Genomic DNA, 22,090 nt, shown 5'->3' with positions numbered 1-22,090 from the left:
AGATGATAGTCAACCATATAGAACTGTGCTGTCCAGCACAATAGCTCCTAGCCACTATTGCTATTTAAATTCTAATTAAAATTAAGTAAATATAACTTGGTATAAACAAACTTGTTATCTACTTAAACTTTAAATAAAATTAACTTAAAAATTTTTTTCACTTGCTCTAGCCGCTTTTTAGATCCTCCATAGCCACATAATGACAGCACGGATAATAGAACTTTTCTATTATCACAGAAAATTCTAATGGCCAGTGCTGATACACTGTCCTATGAAATCTTAGTCATGGTACCTAACTCCTCACATACTAGATTGTAAATCGTTTGAGGGCAACACTCTGGCTTTCCTTTGTATCTTTCCTTTATGCTTATGTGTGCTCATTTTGCCTGTATATAAAGTTCTTGCTAAATATTTGTTGATTTACTGATTATTATCACAAGCTGGCTACAGTAGAATAAAAACAATTTACCCAAAACACTAACTGCAAGAATCTCTACTCTACTCTACTCTCTCTACAGTTTTGATTCTGATTATATTTGCTAAACACTAAATATTACACATGACATGAAAATCCAGTTCTTTACCTTAAGCCACAGCATTTTAACCATGGTGAAATGGCTTTCCCTGAACAATGCAAATCATTCCATTCCTGAACAGATGTATATTGAATACCTATATGCCGTCTACTGGGCTAGGATTACTGTAGTAAGCAAGTGAAATGGCAGTTCCTGTCTTCACAAAACTTACAAGGTAGCAGGGAAGACAAATAGTAAATGTATACATTTAATAAAATTTAGATAAAGTAGAATGTCTTCTGGGAGTGCTTAACCTAGTCTAGGAGTCAGAGAAGATCTGGCCTCAGATTGTCCCTGGAGTTGGTCCTTGAAGATCTTGCTGCCTTTCCTAATTCCTGCAGTCAGTGTCTCTGGCAATTTTCTCATTTAGTTGACTGAGACGCGTCAGCTCCTGCGGTTGAGACGGCTTGCTCACGGAACTGCAGGCCTGGTGTTCCTTACGGCTCTCTCAGGTAGGACTCTTAGCAAAGGTGGCCTAACTTATCTTCAGGTGGGATCTCTTGCTTAATGCTTTCCTCCTGCATCTTTATATCTCCTTCTCACACCTGCCTCTCTCATACCCACCATCTTTACCCTCTTGTCTTCTAATCCTTCCTTCCCCAAATCCTGCTTTTCAGTTAGTTGAACAAAAATATTGAACATGTACTTGGATCCAAACTCTAGGTTCAAATCCTGGCTTTACCTTCTATAAACTATATGACCTTGGACAAGCTGTGTAACCTGTCTGGGCCTCAGTGACCTCATCTATAAAATGGGGAAGATGATAATAGTTTAAGTAATAATATGTGAAGTATTTAGCACCTCACATGTAGCAAAGGCTATGTAAGTGTTAGCTGTTGTTATCATATAAACATTATTGTTATTACATTATACCAAGATAGGTCAGACAAAAGCCTGCCCTCAAAGACGGCCTTTAGGTGAAGAGTTTATTGGGGCAAAGAGACTAAAACAGATTTCTTTCATTCTTTAAATCACAGCTCTACCTTTCTTACTCTAGACCTGCCCTGTACAATAATCACTAGCTTCATGTGACTATTGAAGCTTAAGTTAATTAAAAGCAAATAAAATTTAGTTTCTCAGTCACAGTAGCCACATTTCAAGTGCTCAGTAACCACAATGGGTGGCTTGCAGCTGTTGACTGGATGGATGACAGATACAGAACATTTCCATCATTGCAGAAAGTTTGATTGGGCAGCACAGCTCTAAATAAAACCATCAAACCAGTGATCCCACCCAAATCTCCCTCCCCCTTTTTTTGATGGAAGAACATGAATTTTGACTTTATAAATGCAATTTAGAAAAATAAGGAATATGATTTAACATACCTGAATCTTCTGTGATCATAAATAATGGATCAGTTATCCATTAAATTCTTTGTGTGTTTATCCAGGGTTTAGTTTATAAGATTTTTTTGAGCACTTGGGGAAGACAGATAAATAAAACCCATAACATGCCAGATGATGTTGAGTGCTGCAAAGAAAATAAAGCAAGATAAGGGGATAGACGTAGGGTTGGGGAGTGCTATCTTATAGAGGATTATTGGAGAGATCTCTTTGATAAAGTGACATTTAAGTGGAAACTTGACGTGAAAGAATAAATTAACTGTTCCAGAATAGATCAGTTGGCGGTAGGGAAGCGAGGCAGTAAGGAGAATGCATATCACAGTCAGTAAAAGAACTTTTCCAAATATTCCTCTCTCTAGAGCTTCTCATCCACCCTCTAGGGGAGGCATGCCAGAATCTTGGGGTGGAAGTAGGTGAGGATGCAAGTTTTTTTTTTTAAGTTTCCATGGTGTATTCCATGGTGAATACAGCAGGGTTTGAGAACCCCTGCTGTAGATCTTTCTATTCTCTGACTATTCCTTTTGTCTAACTCTGAGATCATAAACATTTTCTATGTCGGAACTTCCCTGGTGGCTCAGAGGGTAAAGAATCTGCCTACAGTGCAGATTGAAACCCGGGTTTAGTCCCTAGGTTAGGAAGATCCCGTGGAGAAGGGAATGGTTACCTATTCCAGTATTCCTGCCTGCAGAATTCCATGGACAGAGGAGCCTGGTGGGCTACAGTCCATGGGGTCACAAAGGGAACTTTCACTTTCATGTCAGAACTAGTATTTGATCTCTTCTTTCTCTCATTTTAATAAATATTATTTATTGGAACCCAGGGGCTTTTGTGGCAGGGCTGGATGCTGGACTTGTTTACAACTCCTTCCCCAAGATGGGAGAATCTTGGATCCCAGAGGATCTCTTTACCTTCTCCCCTCTCCTGAGGAATGTTTTCGAGAATCCCACCATGGTGCAGTTTGATCACCGGGTTCTGGTAAGTCTGGCGGTTACTGGCTACTACACATAAGGAGCCTCTCACAGGCTCTGGGTGTCTGAAGCACTGCTAGCAACATTGAGATGGTAGAGTGGGTACTAGAATTCTTTTTAGAAGAATTTTAGTACCAGTTTTCTGATGTGATGTTTTTGTCTTAACTATCCACATGCCTCTAGCCAAATTCTTTTTTGCAGGATACTGCCAGCTTTTTAAAGTTAATTCTCCTCAATCCTGCACATGTAGAGAAGAGTCATTTTAGCAGAAATGAGGCTAAGTAGAGAAGAGAGTGTAAAGACAGTGGTTGCTGAACACATAGCCATCAGGACTGCACCAAGACCCCAAGGAGCTAAGAGCATCATAAATACTCATCTTATTTAAGCTAATATTTATTAAGGACCTACTGTGAGTCATGTTAAGATTGCTTGGTGGCCTGAGCATGGTAAATCAGAGCCCAGGGAAAGGTTAGTGGCAGGGAGACCTGGGAGAAGCAGTGGTGCTATTGTAGTGAGGCTGTGAGAGTGACAAGGCTCAGGGCTTCATGGTAGGACCCAGACTTGAGAAGATGAATCCGAAAGAGGTTGTTGTGATTAGAAGACTGGCTGCAGGAACAGAAGTGAAGAAAGATCAAAGGCGATCCTAGAGTTTCTTCTGTGGCATGTTTAAAGCACACCAGCAGGAATGGGACTATTGAAATGAGTGTTGAGCTAGGGACAGAGGATGTCATCAGATTGAGGTACGTTGAGCGTGAGATAACAGTAGGGCACCCAGAGAGAGGGGCCCAGGGGCCTCATATCCAGAGGGAATGCTGGGGCTAAGGCAGGTTACCTTGTGCGGGGTCAGTCCCCACTGCCACACAGCATTTTGGAATAAGTAAAGTCTGGTTGAAATTGGATGGCTGTGAAGAGAAAAAGATGTGAAATTGGTATCGAAAATGATAGAAAACATTTTCCTCAATATCATGGAAGGTCGGAAATCCTACTGCCAGCTCCAGACTCTCTTTCTAAAGTGGAAATGAAAAGGAAACTTTAGATCTTTTTAACACTAGCTGGAAGAATCACCACCTCCTCTACTCATAGCCCAGGAAAATAGTAACTCTCATGTGCTGGGATCAGCCTTGTTTTAACAATACAGGATTAGAGTAGAGATAAAATTAGGGATAAATAAGAGGATGAGATGGTTGGATGGCATCACCGACTCAATGGACATGAGTTTGGGTAAACTCCGGGAATTGGTGATGGACAGGGAGGCCTGGTGTGCTGTGGTTCATGGGGTCGCAGAGATTCCGACACGACTGAGCAACTGAACTGAATTGATGCAAAGAGTAATTTAAAACCTGAGGGCCACACCGGGCAGACACCTGCATTGGAAGGTGGGTAAGATTGCTGAGAGACAGTCAGTGTGTATAAAGTGCAGAAACTTTAAGTGGAGCCACGCCTCCATTGTACTGAAGTGGCGAGCAGAAGAGGAGCAGGGAAGAGCTTGAGTCACTAGGTGGTTCTCTGCCTGGGAGGGGAAAGTGTTTAGTAGTTACTCAGTGGATCTGGGGGAATTAGCTGTAAGGTGAGCAGAAACCAGGGGGTAGGACATTCTTTTTGGCACCTGATGAGACTCTTTCTACCCTACAGGGCATCGCTTCAGTTACTGCCGTTACAGTACTCTACTTCCTCTCCCGAAGAATTCCCCTTCCTCGAAGGACCAAGATAGCAGCCACCACTCTGCTGGCTTTGGCATATACACAGGTATAAACCACTTCTTTTGATTCTGAAGGTATCCCCAGAACAAAATTTAAAAAGAAAGGTGACAGTTCAGGATGGGGAACACATGTATACCTGTGGCAGATTCATTTTGATATTTGGCAAAATTAATACAATTATGTAAAGTTTAAAAATAAAATAAAATTTAAAAAATATAAAAAAAAAAAAAAGAAAGGTGACAGGCTAGGAGAAAATATTTATAATAGACAAAAAGATGAACAACCAGAAAATAAAATAAATAAAGGATATTAAGACACAATTCTCAAAAGAGAAATGATGAATGGCCAGTAAATATGAAAAACTCTTTAGCATCACTCATGATCAGAGAGGAACAAATTAAAGCACTGTGTGCCATTTTGTACCTGTCAGATTGGAAAAAAATGAAAAAAAAATCAGATATTGGCATGGGTATAGGAAAACATACATTTGTATGTTCTTGGTGAGAGCATGCTTTGTTATAGCTTTTTTTTGAGGGCATCTGGCAATATTTTTTGAAGTGTTAAAATGTTTAGTCCTTTGATCAACCACATTGGCTTATTTTTGCCTGCCCTGGAGATACTCTAATGCACAAAGAGCTGTTCCCAGGAAATTCATTATGGAATTACTGTGATAAGTGAAAAATTAGAAAGTACTTAAATAAACATCTATGATATAGCCATACTGTGGAATACTGTACAGTTTAAAATAATAAGATCTCAAGACATACATTGTTACATGAAAAAAAAAAGCAAATGACAGAGCAATCTACTTTTTAAAAGCTGTTAGGTTTTTCTTTAAACATGTATATAAAAATACAAGTGTGGGAAACTGGTAACAGTGGCTACCTTTGGGGAAGAGAACAGGGCTAGATGAAGGATAATTAGAGGAATTTTAGTTTTATCTAATTTGAATTTCTTTTGTTGTAAGTCTATTTCCTTGTGAAATTTTAAAATATATTCTTTGAATTTCTGAGGGGAAAGTGTGGAGGGTTTGTGTCTGGTTATCCATGCCAGTCACTTCAGTTCTGAGTGTGTGTTTCCTCCTTGCTTTTCTTTGTGACAGGTGGGCTTGGGCATTAGTACTCTGCTGATGTATGTCCCAACTCCTTTGGCTGCCACTCACCAGTCGGGCTCCCTGGCTCTGCTCAGTGTTGCCCTTTGGCTCATGAATGAACTCCGAAGAGTCCCAAAATAATTCTCAGAGGATCAGCTTCCTAGGACTGAAACTGTGCTTTTGAGAGATCATCAGAAAGCACAAGAATTTGAGCTTTTCTAAGAGGAGGACCTTGGTATACTGGGTGGTTTCCAAGTTGGTCAAGTTATTTAAATTCTTTGCCTGTTTTGGGGACAATCTACTGGATCAAGCAAGTCATTAAGTGTGGTTATGCTTAAGGTTCCTTTTTAAATCTGTTGAAAATCAGATTTAATGTAGAGAAAGAATTTTCTGTCATTTGCTTCTTAACAGGTTGTGTGTCAGTTTTCTCAAATGTTGACAAGCTGTTGGTTCTACATGCATAATCTGTTTCCTTGACCTGAGTTCTGGATTCTGCCTGAGTAGAAATTCTTACAATCTCAACTGTACTTCCATCAGGTAGAGATTCAAATGGATGGATTGGCATACCCTAACGTCAGATAGCCTTCAGCAAGAAATAGCTGTTTTCTTCCAGTGTCTTGATTTTCAAAACAGGGGAAAGCACTAACTAGTTTCTCTTGTGATAGGGCTGTTAATCATCACTACATGAGACAAATGGAGAATAGTATAAATCAATTCCTGAAAGGGTTTCCTGAGAGCCTTATGGATAAGAAAAATACAGTCTTGATGGTATAGTACCTGGACATCTCTTTGGTTATTTAAACAAAGTACTGACTAATGAATTGGTGTGATTTTGGCCTCTGTTGATATTTCACAGGGCTCTGTCTTATTATTCAACATTTTTAAATCAGCAGTTTGGATGAAGGCATCACAAAGACCATATTTGAGGATGGAGCAACCCAACATTGCTGATACAATAGATGACAATCACAAAACAGCTCCAGAGTGACATCATCAAGATGAAATTAAACCAGTCATAAATGTAACATCTTCATTTAAATAGGTTACGTAAGTTTAGGATAGAGAAAACTAGCTTCTTATCGTCTTCATCTAAAAAAATACTGAGGGACTTCAGTTGGACACAGGCTCAGTATGAACCAACCATGAGATGACACTGGTAAAAACTAGTGTTGTTTAAGATTCTATGAATAGAAGTGTCACAGCCATAGTCAGAACACCACACTGCAAGTGCTGCATTGTATTCTGGGTACTGCATGTTTTAAGGACACTCACCAGCATGTACGTATCAAGAGGCAGGAACCAGGACAGCAAGGAGTCCAGAACCCGTTTCATACCAGGAATACTTGAAAGAACTAGGAGTATTCGGCTGGAGAACATTTAGAGAGACAGCAAGAATCCTGCCCTTGACAAGTTGAAGCCCCTTCTTGCAGAAGGAATGAGCTTTCTTTGTGCTGCAGAGCTGGGAGCAGTGGGTAAAAGTTGCAGAAAGTTAGTTTTTAGTTTTGTAGAAGGTAGGAGCCACCTGGACCAAATCAGATGCCTGCTAGGGCAGGCTGGTGCAAACAGGTGAACCAGAGAGCAGGTGCCCGTCAAGGGGCTAAACCTCTGCTGAGTGCTAACCTGTTGCTGCTCTGCGGGTCCAGTTGTGAGATCTGACTTTTCAGACAAACCAAACATCCAGATTTTTATGTGAATGGTCTCAAGTTTTTTAGAACATTATGCAGGCTAAACAGATCTGGGAGCCATAAATGACGTTAAGATGTGCCCCTGTACAGCTGCTAGACTAATGATCACAGTTCCCTTTCAACTCCAGTATCCTCTGGGTTTCAGTGTGACCAACAGTGTATCATCCTCAAGTGGTTCTTAACAAAATAGAAGTAGCAGTTTGTCTTTGATTTTTTTGTTAATAAAAATCCTGGCCAGGAAACAGCTTTTGCTGTTCCCAGAAGTGGTTCCCAGCTTCTCTCACATTAGAATCTTTCAGAATCCTGACCCTAGCCTTAGCAATGATCAGTTAATTCACAATCTCTGAAAGCCATAATTAGCAAATTCCTTGGGTGATTCTGATGTGCTGACAAGTTTGGGAACCACTAGTAGCCCTAGTAGCCTACTTACGTTAGAAAGTTCTGAGCAGCTTATTCCCATTCCCTCCAAATTTCCACCTCACCCTATCTCATTTATCCACTGTGTTGATACTGGTTAGTGCGCCAGCGGGGTATCACCTCTTCCAGATAGAATTCTCTAAAGAAAGACAGCTGCAGTCACTGGGCAGGTTCCCAAACTATCATCTCCTGATCCCCAAATTAAGGTTGTTCTTAGTTAATAATTGAGTCTGGAGAGGGCAGTCTGATCCAGCTCAACCATATGCTAATGATGCTATTGTTCCCTCCCCGCCCCGCCAAAAAAAAAGCATGAAATGAATTAAATAATTTCAAGTTGCAGATGTTTTACTTCATTTTTTTTTTATTAAAGATGAGTAAGTTTGGAAAAACAGATCTGATTGCATTTAGTGATATAACTTTGTTAATGCCCATCTCTAAGCTCCTGGTGAGTGGATATTATCTGAATTATTTTGTTTGCATTATTCCCAGCACCAGACACATACCACCAAATATTGTATGAATAAATGGAAAATGGATGATTACAGACTGATGTCCCAGACACTGCTTTCAAATTAAGTCATCATACCCAGAAGATGAAATGCATTTCCTTTAATATTTTCAAAAGCCAACAATTCTGTCAGTTGGTTTTAAAATACCAAAGGAAATTAAAATCCCTCGCTTTCTTAATTAATGCAGAATATCTTTTGTTTAACTTAGACAAATGCTGTCCATTATGGCAAGGGTTATTATTAGCCACTGCCTAAAGTGATGCTGGGCTTCCCTGATGGCTCAGTGGTAAAGAATCTGCCTGCCAATGCAGGAGACTTGGGTTCAATCCCTGGGTCAGGAAGCTCCCCTGGAGAAGGAAATGGTAACTCACTCCAGGATTCTTGCCTGGGAAATCCCATGGACAGGAGAGTCTGGCAGGCTACAGGCCATGAGGTTTGCAAGAGTCCAACAACAACTTACAACAACAAAAAGTGATGCTTGCTGCAAAGACCAACACTGATGATCACAATAGTAGGATAACCAGTTTATCTGCAGCAGTTCTTATGGTCCTGGCATGATGGTGGGTTGTATACTGGTATATATAACATATATACCCATGTCCTTGCATAAGGGACAACGCACCCCTCTCTAATATGTATTGTGTATTCTTTTCAACACTGACTTAACAGTATCAGAGTTTCAATAACTGTTCAGCAAAACTATTATTTAATGTTAAGTGTTAGAAAAACATACAAACTAAGCAACCCCCCACCCACCCAAAGTAATGCCATACAGGCAGCCTTTGGTTTTTGAAAGCAAGAAGGGAGTTTTTCATTGAGGTCGTAATAAAAAGATGCCTTTCAGCACTGCAGGATCTCATGCTCAAGGCAGATTTCATGGAGGAGACAAGGTGTATACTTAAAGGCTTCAGCTAAAGGGGGATTATAGAATAAAAATTTCAAACACAACAACAAATTCCAGAAATCAAAGTGGTTGCGATTCTTGCCTGCAGAGAAAGACTTTTACGAAGCTAATTAGGGGGCAGAGCCTTCACCACCAGCAGTTCTAACAGGCTCAACTGGCAGGTGCTCTGTAGGAGGGGCTGCTTCAGAAAGTCTCAGGGCTGCCTTACCTGAAGAAGTGGAGAGGAGTGATCAGCTGCCAGAAGACCTATGAGTGGCTGCACTACTTAAAAAGGAGAGCCTTGGCTTGCCTGAAGTCATCGTGCATGCATGGCTATACTCATCCTGGGACTCTCAAATTTTTTTTTCCACTTTGGTCGTCATAAAAATGGCAAGCAATGATTGAATACATTTTAAATGTAGAAAGCCCTTGTAGTATGGGTAATGATTCAGTTTTCCAAATTAAACAATATTATTGCTCAGACTTGCAGAGAAAGTCAACAAATGTATTCCTCCTCTGTCCCTCTAATAATGATTCAGTTTTCCAATTAAACGATATTATTGCTCAGACTTGCAGAGAAAGTCAACAAATGTATTCCTCCTTTGTCCCTCTAATAATAATAATGAGAAATAGTGAAATATTAGAGGGGGAATGAAACATAAATATTAGTATATATATACTAGTATTACATTAGTAATATATACTAATGGACTAATATAAATGAAGTCCATGCAGATATTTTAAGTCTTTTTAACAAATATTTTTTGTAATACCAACAAATCCTTGCAAGTTTGATTGACCATATGGCTCTAGTGCAGGACTATGAAATTAGCATAACCTTCATGCTTTGGAGAAGGAAATGGCAACTCACTCCAATGTTCTTGCCTGGAGAATCCCAGGGACGGGGGAGCCTGGTGGGCTGCCGTCTATGGGGTCGCAGAGTCGGACACGACTGAAGCGACTTAGCAGCAGCAGCAGCAGAGACTAGTTTGGGAGAATTTGAAACATCTGCTACTACTTCTACCTTAATTCTTAATTCCAATTGAAGTTTCATTGCATACCACAGAAAAAGGAAAATTAGACACTAGTTCTGAATTGGTTTGAAAGAAGTTTAAAAACAGCAAAAAGAAATGGCACACTGGGTAAGGGAGTCTAGGAACTGCCCCATAAATACAACCAAGTTCCTTAAAGTAGTTCTAATAAACATTTATACCTTAAATAACAGATGGTAAAACCATAACACGAGTTGCTTGGATATATTAACTAAAGAAGCCAGAATGGATGTACTGAAAACCTGATACTATTTCTGACAAAGTATTTCATATTTTATTCCTAAATGTGAGCAACCACAAATGAATATCAGAAACAATTATAAAGACTGAGCATGATTAGCTGCAGTCAGCTATATTATATATATTCTGTTGAAACACAGTCTTGCAAGAAGATTCTATCAATGAGCATTTCATTTGCACGTATTACTACATTCTGAGTGTCAGTTTCATCATCCATAAAACCACTGGGGTTAACAAATCTTAAGTTTCAATTTAAAAAAGCTCATTCTCTGACTGTGATTGCTTTTGGAAACTCCATTCCCACCAACCTTTATTTCATGGGTTATGAGTAAAGTAAGAGATGACCTGACCACTGATTCTTCTGGGCAGCCTGGTCTTCTAAACCAAGGGCCACAGCCCTCGTCCTGAAAGTACTCTATCACTTCTCTGCCTTTAGTTCCTTATGCCAACTGTTCTCCCTTTGGAACTGGCCTCCAATCATAGTCATAGATGAAAAACAAACCAGAGAGGGCAGGTGGCTTGCCTGGGGTTCCTGAGCTACATAATGACAAAGCCAGGGCTAGAATCCATAAGCAGTGAGAAGTTACTGTACCTCAAAAATATAAATATGGACATGATAATAAATGTTAATGCCTAAAATGACTAGCTTAGCAAGTGCATGGCAGACTCAGTCAACCACATTTTGATAATCATTGCCTAAAGCCTTTGGTCATGAATTTGAGCAAACTGGGGAGATAGTGGAGGACAGAGGAGCCTAGTGTGCCACAGTCCGTGGGGTCGCAAAGAGTCAGACATGACTTAGCAACTGAACAACAAGGCCTTTGAAGTCAAAGAAAGCACTTGGGCTAAGGAGGACAGAGGCAGAATACTTTGGATAATATTGGAAGAATAAATAGAACGTTGGTGGAAAGTGATTAAAATTTCCTAGACCAAGGAAAATCAATTCAAGGAGCTGAAGTAGAGATGGTATTAAGTTGGTGCAAACTTAATTGCGGCTTTGGCCCATGAGTTTTAAATCATTATAAGCTCAAACAGCTCTTTATTAATCAAAATAGGAACCATTATAATCAACACATTGTGCCAATGAGAAATAATTTGTTTATTCCTGTAGCATAAAAACCCATGCTTCAGGATTTGACAAACTCTTGGAAAGCATTTTCTGCCTCCTGCTGGTTGTGGAAGCATTTTCCCTGCAAACAGTTGTTGAGATGCTTGAAGAAGTGGTTAGTGAGAGGTCAGGTGAATATGGTGAGATGAGGCAAAACTTTGTAGCCCAATTTGTTCCACTTCTGAAGTGTTGGTTGTGCCATGTGCAGTCAGGCATTGTTATGCAGAAGAATTGGGCCCTTTCTGTTGAGCAGTGCCTGCCGCAGGTGTTGCAGTTTTTGATGCGTCTCACCGATTTGCTGAGCATACTTTCCAGATGAAATGGTTTCTCTGGGATTCAGAAAGCTGTAGTGGATCAGACTGGCAGCAGACCACCTTTTTTTGGTGCAAGTTTGGCTTTGGGAAATGCTGTGAAGCTTCTCAGTCCAGCCACTTAGCTGGTCATCACTGGTTGTCATATAAAATCTACTTTTTGTCACACATCACAGTACGATTGAGAAATGGTTCGTTGTTGTTGCACAGAATAAGAGAAGACAACACTTTAAAATGACAATTTTTGATTTGTGGTCAGCTCATGAGGCACCCACTTATTGAGCTTTTTCACCTTTCCAATTTGCTGCCAGTGCCAAATGCCAAACCATACAATGGCTGACCTTGAGTTCTTCAGTAACTTCTCGTGTAGTTGTAAGAGGATCAGCTTCAATGATCCTCTCAACTGGTCGCTGTCAACTTCCAGTGGCCAGCCACTGTGCTCCTCATCTTTAAGTCTCTGGTTTCCTTTGCACAATTTCTTGAACCACCACTCCACTCTACATTCGTTAGCAGTTCCTGGGCCAAATGCATTGCTGATGGTGCAAGTTGTCTCTGCTGTTTTACAACTCATTTTCAACTTGAATAAAAGAATTGCTCCAATTTGCTTTTTTGTCTAATTAACATCATTTCCCTAGTTTAAAATAAATATAAACAGCAAGTAATAAGTCATTATCAAAAAAAACAAAGCAAAAAATGTGCATTAAAATAACATAACCATATTTAAGAATGTATTCCAATATCAAACAGCAAATTTCAAAAATGCAAAACCGCAATTACTTTTGCACCAACCCAATAAAATTTGGATTAGAATTAACTGCAACTTAAGTGAATGTAATGTCAAATAATTAGGTGATAAGAATAATTCATGATAAGAATTCAGAAAAGTGATGGGTTGTGCCTGCATAAAGAATCATAAGCCTTACTCCTATAAACCACTGACTAAATTTTGACACTTCTGACCTATTAAAACACTAAAATAGTTCAGGTTTGCTGTTACTGTTGTAAGGAAGATTGCTTGGCAAGACTCAAAGAAACTAGTGGAATGTGAATTTTATAGAATCATAATCATTTTCACATGAAAACCACTCAGAATGCAGAAATGCAAATAGATACCTTGAAAAACTGAGGGCAAAAAGAGGGTTAAAAGATAAGGCTGTGTGACTCTATATGCAAGAATATTTCATTTTGAGAAAGCAATATATAGAAGTTATTGGCCCTCACCATTTATCCTCAGCGAGGGATAAACTGCTTCTGTTTCTAGTGAATAAGATTTCCTTTAAAATTTTTAATTGGGAGCAATGGAAGCAGCACAGGAGCCAGAACCAAGAGCAAATACTCTTTTTCTGAGGGGTATGACAAAAACTTGTCCTCATTTTTATACCATGGAACTCAGATGCCTTATTCATTATAATAAAACCTAGATAATATTAAAATAATAAACATGATAAAATACACTAAAAAAATCAGACTAAATTAAGAATAAGAAATACATTTATATGGAAAAAATGATAAACAGGTATCCTGAGTTTCTCAATTATAAAAAGAACAATACCAATCTGAAAGGTTGTCATGATGATTAAAATAACATACATAAAATTATTAATGGAGTGTCTGGTACACAATCAGTGCTTTGCAAATGGTAGTTATTATCATCATAACCAGGATGAAGAATAACTTAATAAGAGCTTTCAAATTGGACTGATCACTGCCTCCTCCATGCTTCAATTTCATTCTGAGCACACAAATGTGATCACTGTTAGCCAGCTAGCTAGGTAGCTTTGGAGAAGATCATTGAGTAGATCCCACAAGAAAGTAAGAAAACCAAAAATGGCATTTGGAAACAAAGGTGAGGGAAAAGAGTTACCTGAGTAGGCAATGGCTAGCAAAAACATACTATGATGTTATTTATAAGCAGCATTCATAAAGCAAGGGCTCGCTCACAGTACAGACACAAAGATAAGAAGTCAAAGAAAATCAAGGCAACTTAGAACTCTTAAAAATTAAACTGCTGAAACATAAGCCCTAATGAAAAATTAAAAGTTCTTCCAAAGGAACCTGTAAGACTCTGCTGGATCCATTTTTATCTAATTTGAAAACTATTCAAGACTCATCATCTTTTCACCTACTTTAAGTATACTTACTTTCATCTCAGTTTATTTCCAGGAGGATCTGGATTTATTTTTCTTGGTTTTATGAAGCACTTAACTCCTTTCTACTCTCAGTATGAAATTTATTTTTTAAGAATTCCACTTTTTTTCCTTTAAAGTCAAGGACTTTTCCCTTACTCTTGTAATCCTAGAACTCAAAGCTGACAAAGAAAGAAAACTATTTTAACTCTGGGAGCATATTCTTAAGCAGGACATTTAAGGCTACACAGAGGAAAGATTAAAGTATAAAGAAGGTTCCATGGGGGATGAAAAAGAAATCCTTGTGCAATTTAAAGGCTAAATGCAGAGAGGAAGCAAAGATCCTGAAGGGCAGTGGATAAAAATGTAATTACTATGGCTTTTCCCCTGTCCCCATTAATGGAAATGCTGTTTATGACTGAGAAATCTCTTAGGAAATATTCTGAAAGTTGCCAGGTGGATTATTAACAGATTTATCTGTCTATTCCAAAGTTTGTGATTTGCTTCTTTTCAAATATTCCAAGAGCCCAACTGAGAAAACTACTATTTCTCAGAAAAACATTAATAAATAAGAGCTTGGATTTTATTGCCTTGGCCCGCTCTCCTGATACTGTTCTTTCTTTCTTTAAAAACAACCCAAATGCATCCCTTCCCAAACTACATATTGATCTTAGCAGTGAAATAAAAGAACTCTTGAATCTTCCCATGTAAGGACTTGTAAAAACAAGCCAAGAGGACAGTGACCAGACAAATCCAGGTCCCCAATCCCCATCCCAGTTTCTCCATCCCTACAAGCACCCTTAAGGCTCAAAAGAAAAATTAATGCCCAAACAGCTTCGGAGCCACAGAGACATGGAAAAATTTTCAATTCGGGTCATATGAGGCATCAGAAAATATATTGGTAAAATCTTCACTGGACCATTCATTTAGAAAGGGTTCTAACCTTTTAAAATCTAACTAATATCAGCAACAGGATGTCAGGGATCTTGAGCCACATTCACAGTGGCTTCTTTGTCGAGTAAGCAAAGAAGTTGTGTTATTTTGGTTGCCTGGAAATTCTTATCCGTTCTGCTGATCTGCAAAAATCTTGGATCCCTATTAAAGGCTGTGGATCTCCACATAAATGATATCTCTGTTACAGAGAAAGAAGGGGCTGCTGCACTTGGTAGAATGTCTTCAGCTTTGAATCAGATGCTCCAAGTTTGGTTTCAGCTAGGCTTTCAGCATGCCCAATGCTGAACTTCATGCTTAAAGCAAGGGGAGAAAAGTCTCGATCCCAGGAGCACACCAGATCTCTCAGATAAAGAAGTAGAAGCATGCTTCAATTGGACTAAAGTTGGTCCCCTTTGTTAGCACCAGTCTCTCATTTAGTTCTTCACAGGTTAAATTACAGCTTCTCTTCAGAGAAGAGGACCTGGATATTGAGAAGGAATTAAAGTAGATATTGAAGTAGAAATTCCAAGGCCAAATATCCACAAAGTCAGGCAAAGCAGCATCTGAGGCCAGTACCAGAAAGTGGTGGAATTCAATGGGCAGCAATTCTGGGGTATTCGAACTTTCCTTGAACCTGCCCAGCCTCATGGCCCGACCTGTACCCCAATCATGGGTACCACCTCCTCGATCCACAGCAAGTTCAATGGGGCTGAGGCTCGAGTTTGTCTGTGGTGAATCCGACGTAGCCGCAGAAGGTACAGGATGATGGCCAGTAGCACCACCAGGATACAGGCGAAGAAGAGATAGTGGTTGTAGACGAAGGAGAGACGGAACCAGTTACCATGGGCCTGTCGGACACCTTCCTGCCGTAGATCCCTAAATAAGAAATTGAAGGTGGAAAGAATTGTTAGTTTCAGAGAGAAATATTTATGCCAATTTAAAAGGTCCATTGGTTTTATCCCATTTATTCCATCCATGCAAACATGCTATAATACCAGCTCCACAGAGCAAGCAAAGCTGAAACATGTCCCCAAGCCCAGATTCCTCCTGTATCTTCCTTTCCCTGGCCTAGAGGAAGCCTCTACCCCTTCTAAAATCAGGAGACAAAATGAGAAGCCAAAAAAGTGAATAGTAAGACAAGACTGGTCATCTGTAAAATGTCTTAACAGTGACCCCATACCACCTCAGCCTACACAGTTGGTAAATACGGTCCTAATGAGAATAGGGTGGCCCCTGAACCTATTCAAGAAATCAGAGTATATCTAAGTATTTAAAAAAAGTTGCTATGCTTCCTGAGAGTTTAGGATATATCTAGAGAAAGATGTCACTTCACAAATTGTAATCTGAAGAAAAAAGAGAGACATGTAAACCTAAATGCAATGGTCCGTCTGTCTAAAAGAGAAGCTCTTCTCTTGTAGTCCAAACACCCAATCCATTTTCATTCTGTTTGACCTGCAGTGTTTTTTTAAAAATGTGAATCTCCAAACAGAAAGACTACATATAAAATGTGGACTTCTGGCTTCTGTTGATCAAAGAGAGCTGGGAGATACTGGGACAGCACTTCTGCATGACAGTTATCAGCCTTTTGTTTGGGGCACATGCTCTCCAGTTTCCCACTTCTCTCACTCACCTGGCTTGTGACAGTATTGAGTTTAAAGAAACAGGCACCAAAGATTAAGAGTTCATCTGAAATAGTCCAGAAGAGAGAGCACCTAAAAATGATCCCAAATATCTTATGGTACATAAGAGCAAGACATCCCCGAAATGCATCTCATGTGCTTTGTTCTGGCCCACCCAAAAGCCATCCAAGTCAATGACATGATCTCGAGAGTGACTTTGGCCACCAAGAAAGACTGCTGTATAGGAATAGCATACACTGGTTCTTTAGTCAAATGTGAGATCAAATCAGTCAACCCTAAAGGAAATCAGTCCTGAATATTCATTGGAAGGACTGATGCTGATGCTGAAGCTCCAGTACTTTGATGCAAAAAGCCAACTCATTGGAAAAGACCCTGATGCTGGGAAATAAGGCAGGAGGAGAAGAGGATGACACAGGACAAGACGGTTGGATGGCATCGCTGACTCAATGGACATGAGTTTGAGCAAGTTCTGGGAGATGGTGAAAGAGAAGTCTAGCATACTGCAGTCCATGGGGTCACAAACAGTCGGACACAACTGAATGAACAACGAGTCAGATACAGTTTCAGAGTAACTTTAGTTCATCAGTCAGTATCTTAGAAGTTGTTTGTAAGAACTCAATTATAAAGACTGATTTGTTGTAGATAAATAAAATTGAATTCCTGGGAATTCCCTGGCAGTCCAGTGGTTAGGACTTGACGCTTTCACTGCTAAGGACAGGGCGTGGGTTGGATCCCTGGTTACTAAGATCCCACAAGTCATGCAGCACGGCAGGGGAAAAAGTAAAAAAATTACTGAATTCCTGACATTACAAAGAAGAACAGACTCCAGACCAATAATTCTCAAGACTTCCTTCTGTTTCAACATATGTGGTAAGTAACAGCAGTTTCACATGGCAGTAATAAGGGGAATTTGGATGTTTTTTGTTTCTCTTTTTGAGGAAGCAGTCACTTAAGAAACCTATTTTGAGGCACCAACTACCATCCTCTAAGCTCAAGATGCTTGGTCAGTCCACTTACCTGAGTGGTAAGAAGCGTGTTTTATACAGAATGGCTCCCAGCGTCCACTGAACCTCTCGGTCATAGACCAGCTGTGCTGTCTGCAGATTTGGATAGTCATAGGGAAAATGGAACCCTTCATGAAGAACTTGGTACATCCAAGCTGACTTAAAACACTGATATCTGTGTGAAAAAATAATTTTTTAAAGAAAGAAAAAGAAAAAAAAAAACCTAATGCTTTATGCATATTCTCACTAAAATGTCAAAAAGACCCTTCTCTCCCCATTTCACCTTCCTCACCTCCAGGTGGAGCCAAATCTGAGCCTACCTTATCTTCAAGTTGACCACAAAAGGGAGGCACACCTTCAAGCAAGGCCACAACGCTACTGTGACTGTTTTTCTTTTGCTTTCTTTTTTTCCCTAACAACCTTTACCTTCAGAGAGCATGCTGAAACATCTGCAAATGTAATTATATGACGTTTGGCTTCAAAAGAGCCAATTTGTGGGGTAGGAAAATAGGGCTGAGGAGTTGACAGCTGATAGGAGAGAAGCTGGGTGATAGGTACTCAGGAGCTCATTATACTGTTCTATTTTCGTTTATGTTTAAAATTTTTAACTAAAACATTTACCAAATGGGAGGACTGAGGAGCCAAACTGGCAAAATATTGATATTTATTGTAGCTAGGTGACAGCTATATATGTGTTTCTGTTACTGTTCTACTTTTCTGCATGTTTGACATTTTAATCAAAATGTAAAAATAAAAAGACCACCGCTTTTGATTTCAAACCACTTGGAAAGAACACTTTTTGGTAACCACCAGTTTGTTTTCCTTGAAAGGAAGTTCACTGTTTTGGCCTCTACCCTTCAGAAAATCAAAATCTAAAATAACCAAATTCTCTTCCAATGTAAATCCAATCTGTACTATTACTCACTCACTCTCATTCATTGTTCATACATTTTAAGGCCACACCTAAAGGAGAAAAGGAAGTTACTTACTTGAGTCGATGCTCATCTGCATGTGATGAAAAGAGGCCATTCTTGAATCTCTGAGTGAGTACTGACCAAGCCATGCCACAGTAATCCTGGAACAAACACAGAGAAATGATGCAACACGAAATGGGAGGTAAACTCTGTAATTCCCCTACAGTCAGTTTTCCATTTCCAAAGTTACTTGTGGGTTATTAGTTAACAGGAAAACAGAAATGGTATATTCAGTCATTTAACACTGTGCCAGGTCCTGGGCAAGGCTAGTCCTTGAACTCAGGCCACTAGGTGACTTGAGTGGCCTAGGAATACTCCTTTTTATTCCTATTGCCCCCATGTCCATACAAAGCCAGCCTGACATGGCTCCTGAGCCTCTTAGGCTTTAGAGATGGGTAAGGTTAGGACCGGGAGTAGCAACATCAAAAGCCAAAGACAGCTTCATTCTACCCTATATAGGACTGACATGAACAAGTCAAACAGATGGAACAGAATGGTCAAAAATCTATCACTGGCCTGTCTCCTTGTAATTCTCACCAAAGGAATCATTCCTTTTGGTTTGTTTAATAAACTAGTACTTCCTGAATGTCTACTTTGGCTCTAGCAGTGAATAAAACAAAAATTTCTATTTTTATGAAGCTTACCTCCTAGTGGTGGGGGGGCAGACAATAACCAAATATATATGCATGCATACATACATATACACACATACATACAAAGAGTGTGTTAGATAACATAAGTGCTCATGGGAAAGATAATAAGCAGGAAAGGGAAAAGGGTAATATTGGGGAGGGCCACAATTCTGCATAGGATGGCCAAGGAAGATGTCACTGGGAAGATAACAGTTGAGTCAAGGTTAAAAAAAAAAAGAAAATCGTCTTTACCCTGAGAAAGAGAACATATTAAGCCACTAGAAGTTTGGGCAAGTAATAACTTGAGTCCTACTATGGTGTTCAAGGGAAAAGGATTTGAAGAAATTTTAAAATGAGAGAAAGATTCAGGCCATGGACAGTTAGGGAATGTTGGAAAGACAAGGAAATATGACGGTATTCCTGGAGGCTGGAGAGGAAAAGGCAAATACAAACCAGGCTTTCCTCAATATGTCTTAGGGACTGCCTTTAGGGAACAGAACAGTACATATACTACATATATTATTTCTTATACTAAGCCCTTATACTAAGCCCTTATACTAACAGAAATTGAAGAAGACAGAGGGAGATAATAAAAAATATGAGAGGACAGATCTCCCCATAAGTTTTTCTGCTAAAAGAGAAAAATATACAAAAATGAAAAAGAGACGAGTCCAAATTGAACAGGAATTGTGGAATGCTAGCTAAACTTTTACCTGTCCATACTGGCCTCTTAAAAGCTCAAGGTAAGAAAACGAAAGTGGACTTGCCCACCTGTGTGACATCATCTCCAAAAGTATTTACACCTGGGAACACCCAGTAAGGGGAAAATATCTGGAGACCACACTTTGTCCACAAAGATTAGACAAGACTATTGGCAAGCTGGAGGAAAAACCATTAGCCATCATGACAATATTAGATCTGGGTGATAATTTTGGTAACTGGACATCCATGGAGACCTAAGATTAATTAATTAGCAGGCAGTAGAGCATAGCAAGTTACTTCTCTAAGTTCACCTCCTCATCTGTAAAATAAGGGCTCACAGGGCTCCTGCCAAGAAGCCAGTGAGATCACACATGCAAAGCCGTTTGCACAGTGTCTGGTACAAAGTTAGGCATCCAATAAATGGCTGCTGCCAGCATGAGTCATTTTTATTATTAATAATGTACCTGAGCAGCCTTGGCAAATGTTGGCCCATGGTAGCGGCCACCGATGCGCAACACATCCTCTGTACAGTAAAAGAACTCGGAGAAACCATAGAACTCGCTGTTGTTGAAGTCAATGGGCGACTGGTAGATGCCGTTCAGTGAGGCCTGGCTGGTGTTGGAGCGAGCCAGCAGGGGGCTCAGCATGGCCCCACAAGCCGCCCAGTCCCCTCGTCCTCGGACATGCAGGAGCTGACTGTTCCTTTCCACCACATCTGTGAGTCCCACAGGCAGGCAGGGATCCAGAAAAGGATTGTCAGGACTCAGACCTGTCTTGTGGCCTAGCAACCTGTCACAATGACAAAAACAAACACAACACATCACAACTGCACCCAGCTTCCTTGAAGATGCTTCCCAGACGTCTTGTTATTCTACATGACAGCCCTAAACACAAGGATGAGCATTACCACTTAGTTGCATCACATGAACTTTTAAATTATGCAAATTCAATTTAGAAAAAGAAAGAGAAATATGGCAGTGATTTTGTTCAGTTTTTCAGTCAACACACATATTTCCCAATATATAGTGAAACTGGAGATGTGAATCTGCTATTCTCCATCTGGTCTTCATTACCACTCGCCTCTTAAAAGTGAAAAGATTTCACCGTGCTGATCACAGTTCTAATGTTTTGAGAGACAGCTGGGAGGAGGTGAAGTGGGAAGGGCTGAGGACTGTCCTGAGGACAGTCCATGGCAGTGGTGCAGTGGCAATGGATGGCAACAGTGACCGAGGGCATGCCCAGCTCTGCGGGGGAGAGAAGGCCAAGTTTTGATGCCCACCATGGCCATCACACAGCTCTGGTTATTTCAAGTCTCTACTTGTCTAGCAATAAGAGATTAATATGCAGATCTGGCCAAAGGTGGAAATTAAGTGCAGACCAAATACAACTGTAGTTTGCCAAATACAGTGAACTACTCATCAATTCCTAAGACAACTGTGGGTGAAGATGCACACACACGTGTAAAGGCCAAAAGACGGAATGGGAATGTGGCAACACAACAAAATGCTTTGGAACAAGTGGAGCCTGTTTTGAGGATGTGACACCACCTATAAGGAAAGCTCAGGAAATTATCACAAAGAGAAAGAAACATAAAGTTTTAACATCGCAGGAAGCACACATTTCTCTATACATGAGCAGCTTCACAAGATGAGTAATCAGTCTTCTGAATTAGGTAACTTAGATACATAATGAGAAAAAACTTACACGTGAGAAGATGATGCAAGCCTGTTCTGAAGCAGCAGAAAACAGCAGGCAGATATAAAGCAGGAGCAAAACAACAAAGGAAGAAAATGGAAAAGGAAGCACAGAAGCTAATGAAGAAGGACCAAAACAAAATTGGTGTGAAACTTTCATAGTAATTGTTCTTCAGATACCACAGTGCTAATGGGAGCCATCTGAGCTCTAGGCCAAGCAACATTTGTATGGAGGCCTGGATATGTAAGAGTATCTTCAGAACACAAACACACTGCTGGATTTTAATGCATTCATCAATCATCCGAATAACAGACTTCTCCCAAAGCACCTTGAACTCTTAGGAGCTGAGACTTAGAAAAACAAAAAAGACTGGAGACAATATTTTGTCTAACACGCTTCCTGTATAAGACAATTGACTGCTGTAGAGAAATTATTATAAATGGGATACACCAGTACCTTTTCAAGCTATTGTTTCCAGCTAAACAAATGGGGGTGAATAG

General features: G+C 39.9%; 2 protein-coding genes and 1 pseudogene across 9 annotated transcripts in view; 2 read left to right on the top strand and 1 right to left on the bottom strand.

The window, feature by feature from the left end:
* Window positions 1-22,090, top strand: part of COX15 (cytochrome c oxidase assembly factor COX15) — a 46,921-nt gene that overhangs the window by 10,966 nt on the left and 13,865 nt on the right. For 2 of the 4 annotated variants that reach the window (XR_015155169.1, XM_086377204.1), the window contains exons 6-8: window positions 946-1,027; window positions 2,739-2,893; window positions 4,519-4,632. Coding sequence is in view for 3 of the 4 variants with exons in the window: in XM_086377204.1 (XP_086233330.1) it covers window positions 946-1,027; window positions 2,739-2,893; window positions 4,519-4,632 (351 nt within the window). In the remaining variant the exon portion in view is untranslated. Of the gene's footprint in view, window positions 1-945; window positions 1,028-2,738; window positions 2,894-4,518; window positions 4,633-5,688; window positions 8,326-17,885; window positions 18,362-22,090 lie in introns of those variants that run through there. The other 2 variants (XM_086377205.1, XM_086377203.1) reach the window with 2 other exon arrangements.
* ENTPD7 (ectonucleoside triphosphate diphosphohydrolase 7) overlaps window positions 14,888-22,090 on the bottom strand; it is a 48,375-nt gene continuing 41,172 nt past the window's right edge. For all 5 annotated transcript variants that reach the window (XM_086377199.1, XM_086377198.1, XM_086377201.1 and 2 more), the window contains 4 exons: window positions 20,360-20,684; window positions 18,577-18,662; window positions 17,601-17,762; window positions 14,888-15,819 (listed from right to left, as the gene is read on the bottom strand). In XM_086377199.1, the coding sequence (XP_086233325.1) occupies window positions 15,588-15,819; window positions 17,601-17,762; window positions 18,577-18,662; window positions 20,360-20,684 (805 nt within the window). In that variant the 3' untranslated portion in view covers window positions 14,888-15,587. The remainder of the gene's footprint in view (window positions 15,820-17,600; window positions 17,763-18,576; window positions 18,663-20,359; window positions 20,685-22,090) is intronic.
* Window positions 21,024-21,888, top strand: LOC147344159 (receptor-binding cancer antigen expressed on SiSo cells pseudogene; annotated as a pseudogene).

This window comes from Bos grunniens, chromosome 26, assembly GCF_055505025.1.
Source record: "Bos grunniens cultivar Pamir isolate PY7600 chromosome 26, Bosgru_T2T1.0, whole genome shotgun sequence".
NCBI classification, from domain to species: domain Eukaryota; kingdom Metazoa; phylum Chordata; class Mammalia; order Artiodactyla; family Bovidae; genus Bos; species Bos grunniens.
The sequence above is the reverse complement of the archived record's forward strand: the minus strand, read 5'-3'. Positions and strand labels throughout refer to the sequence as shown.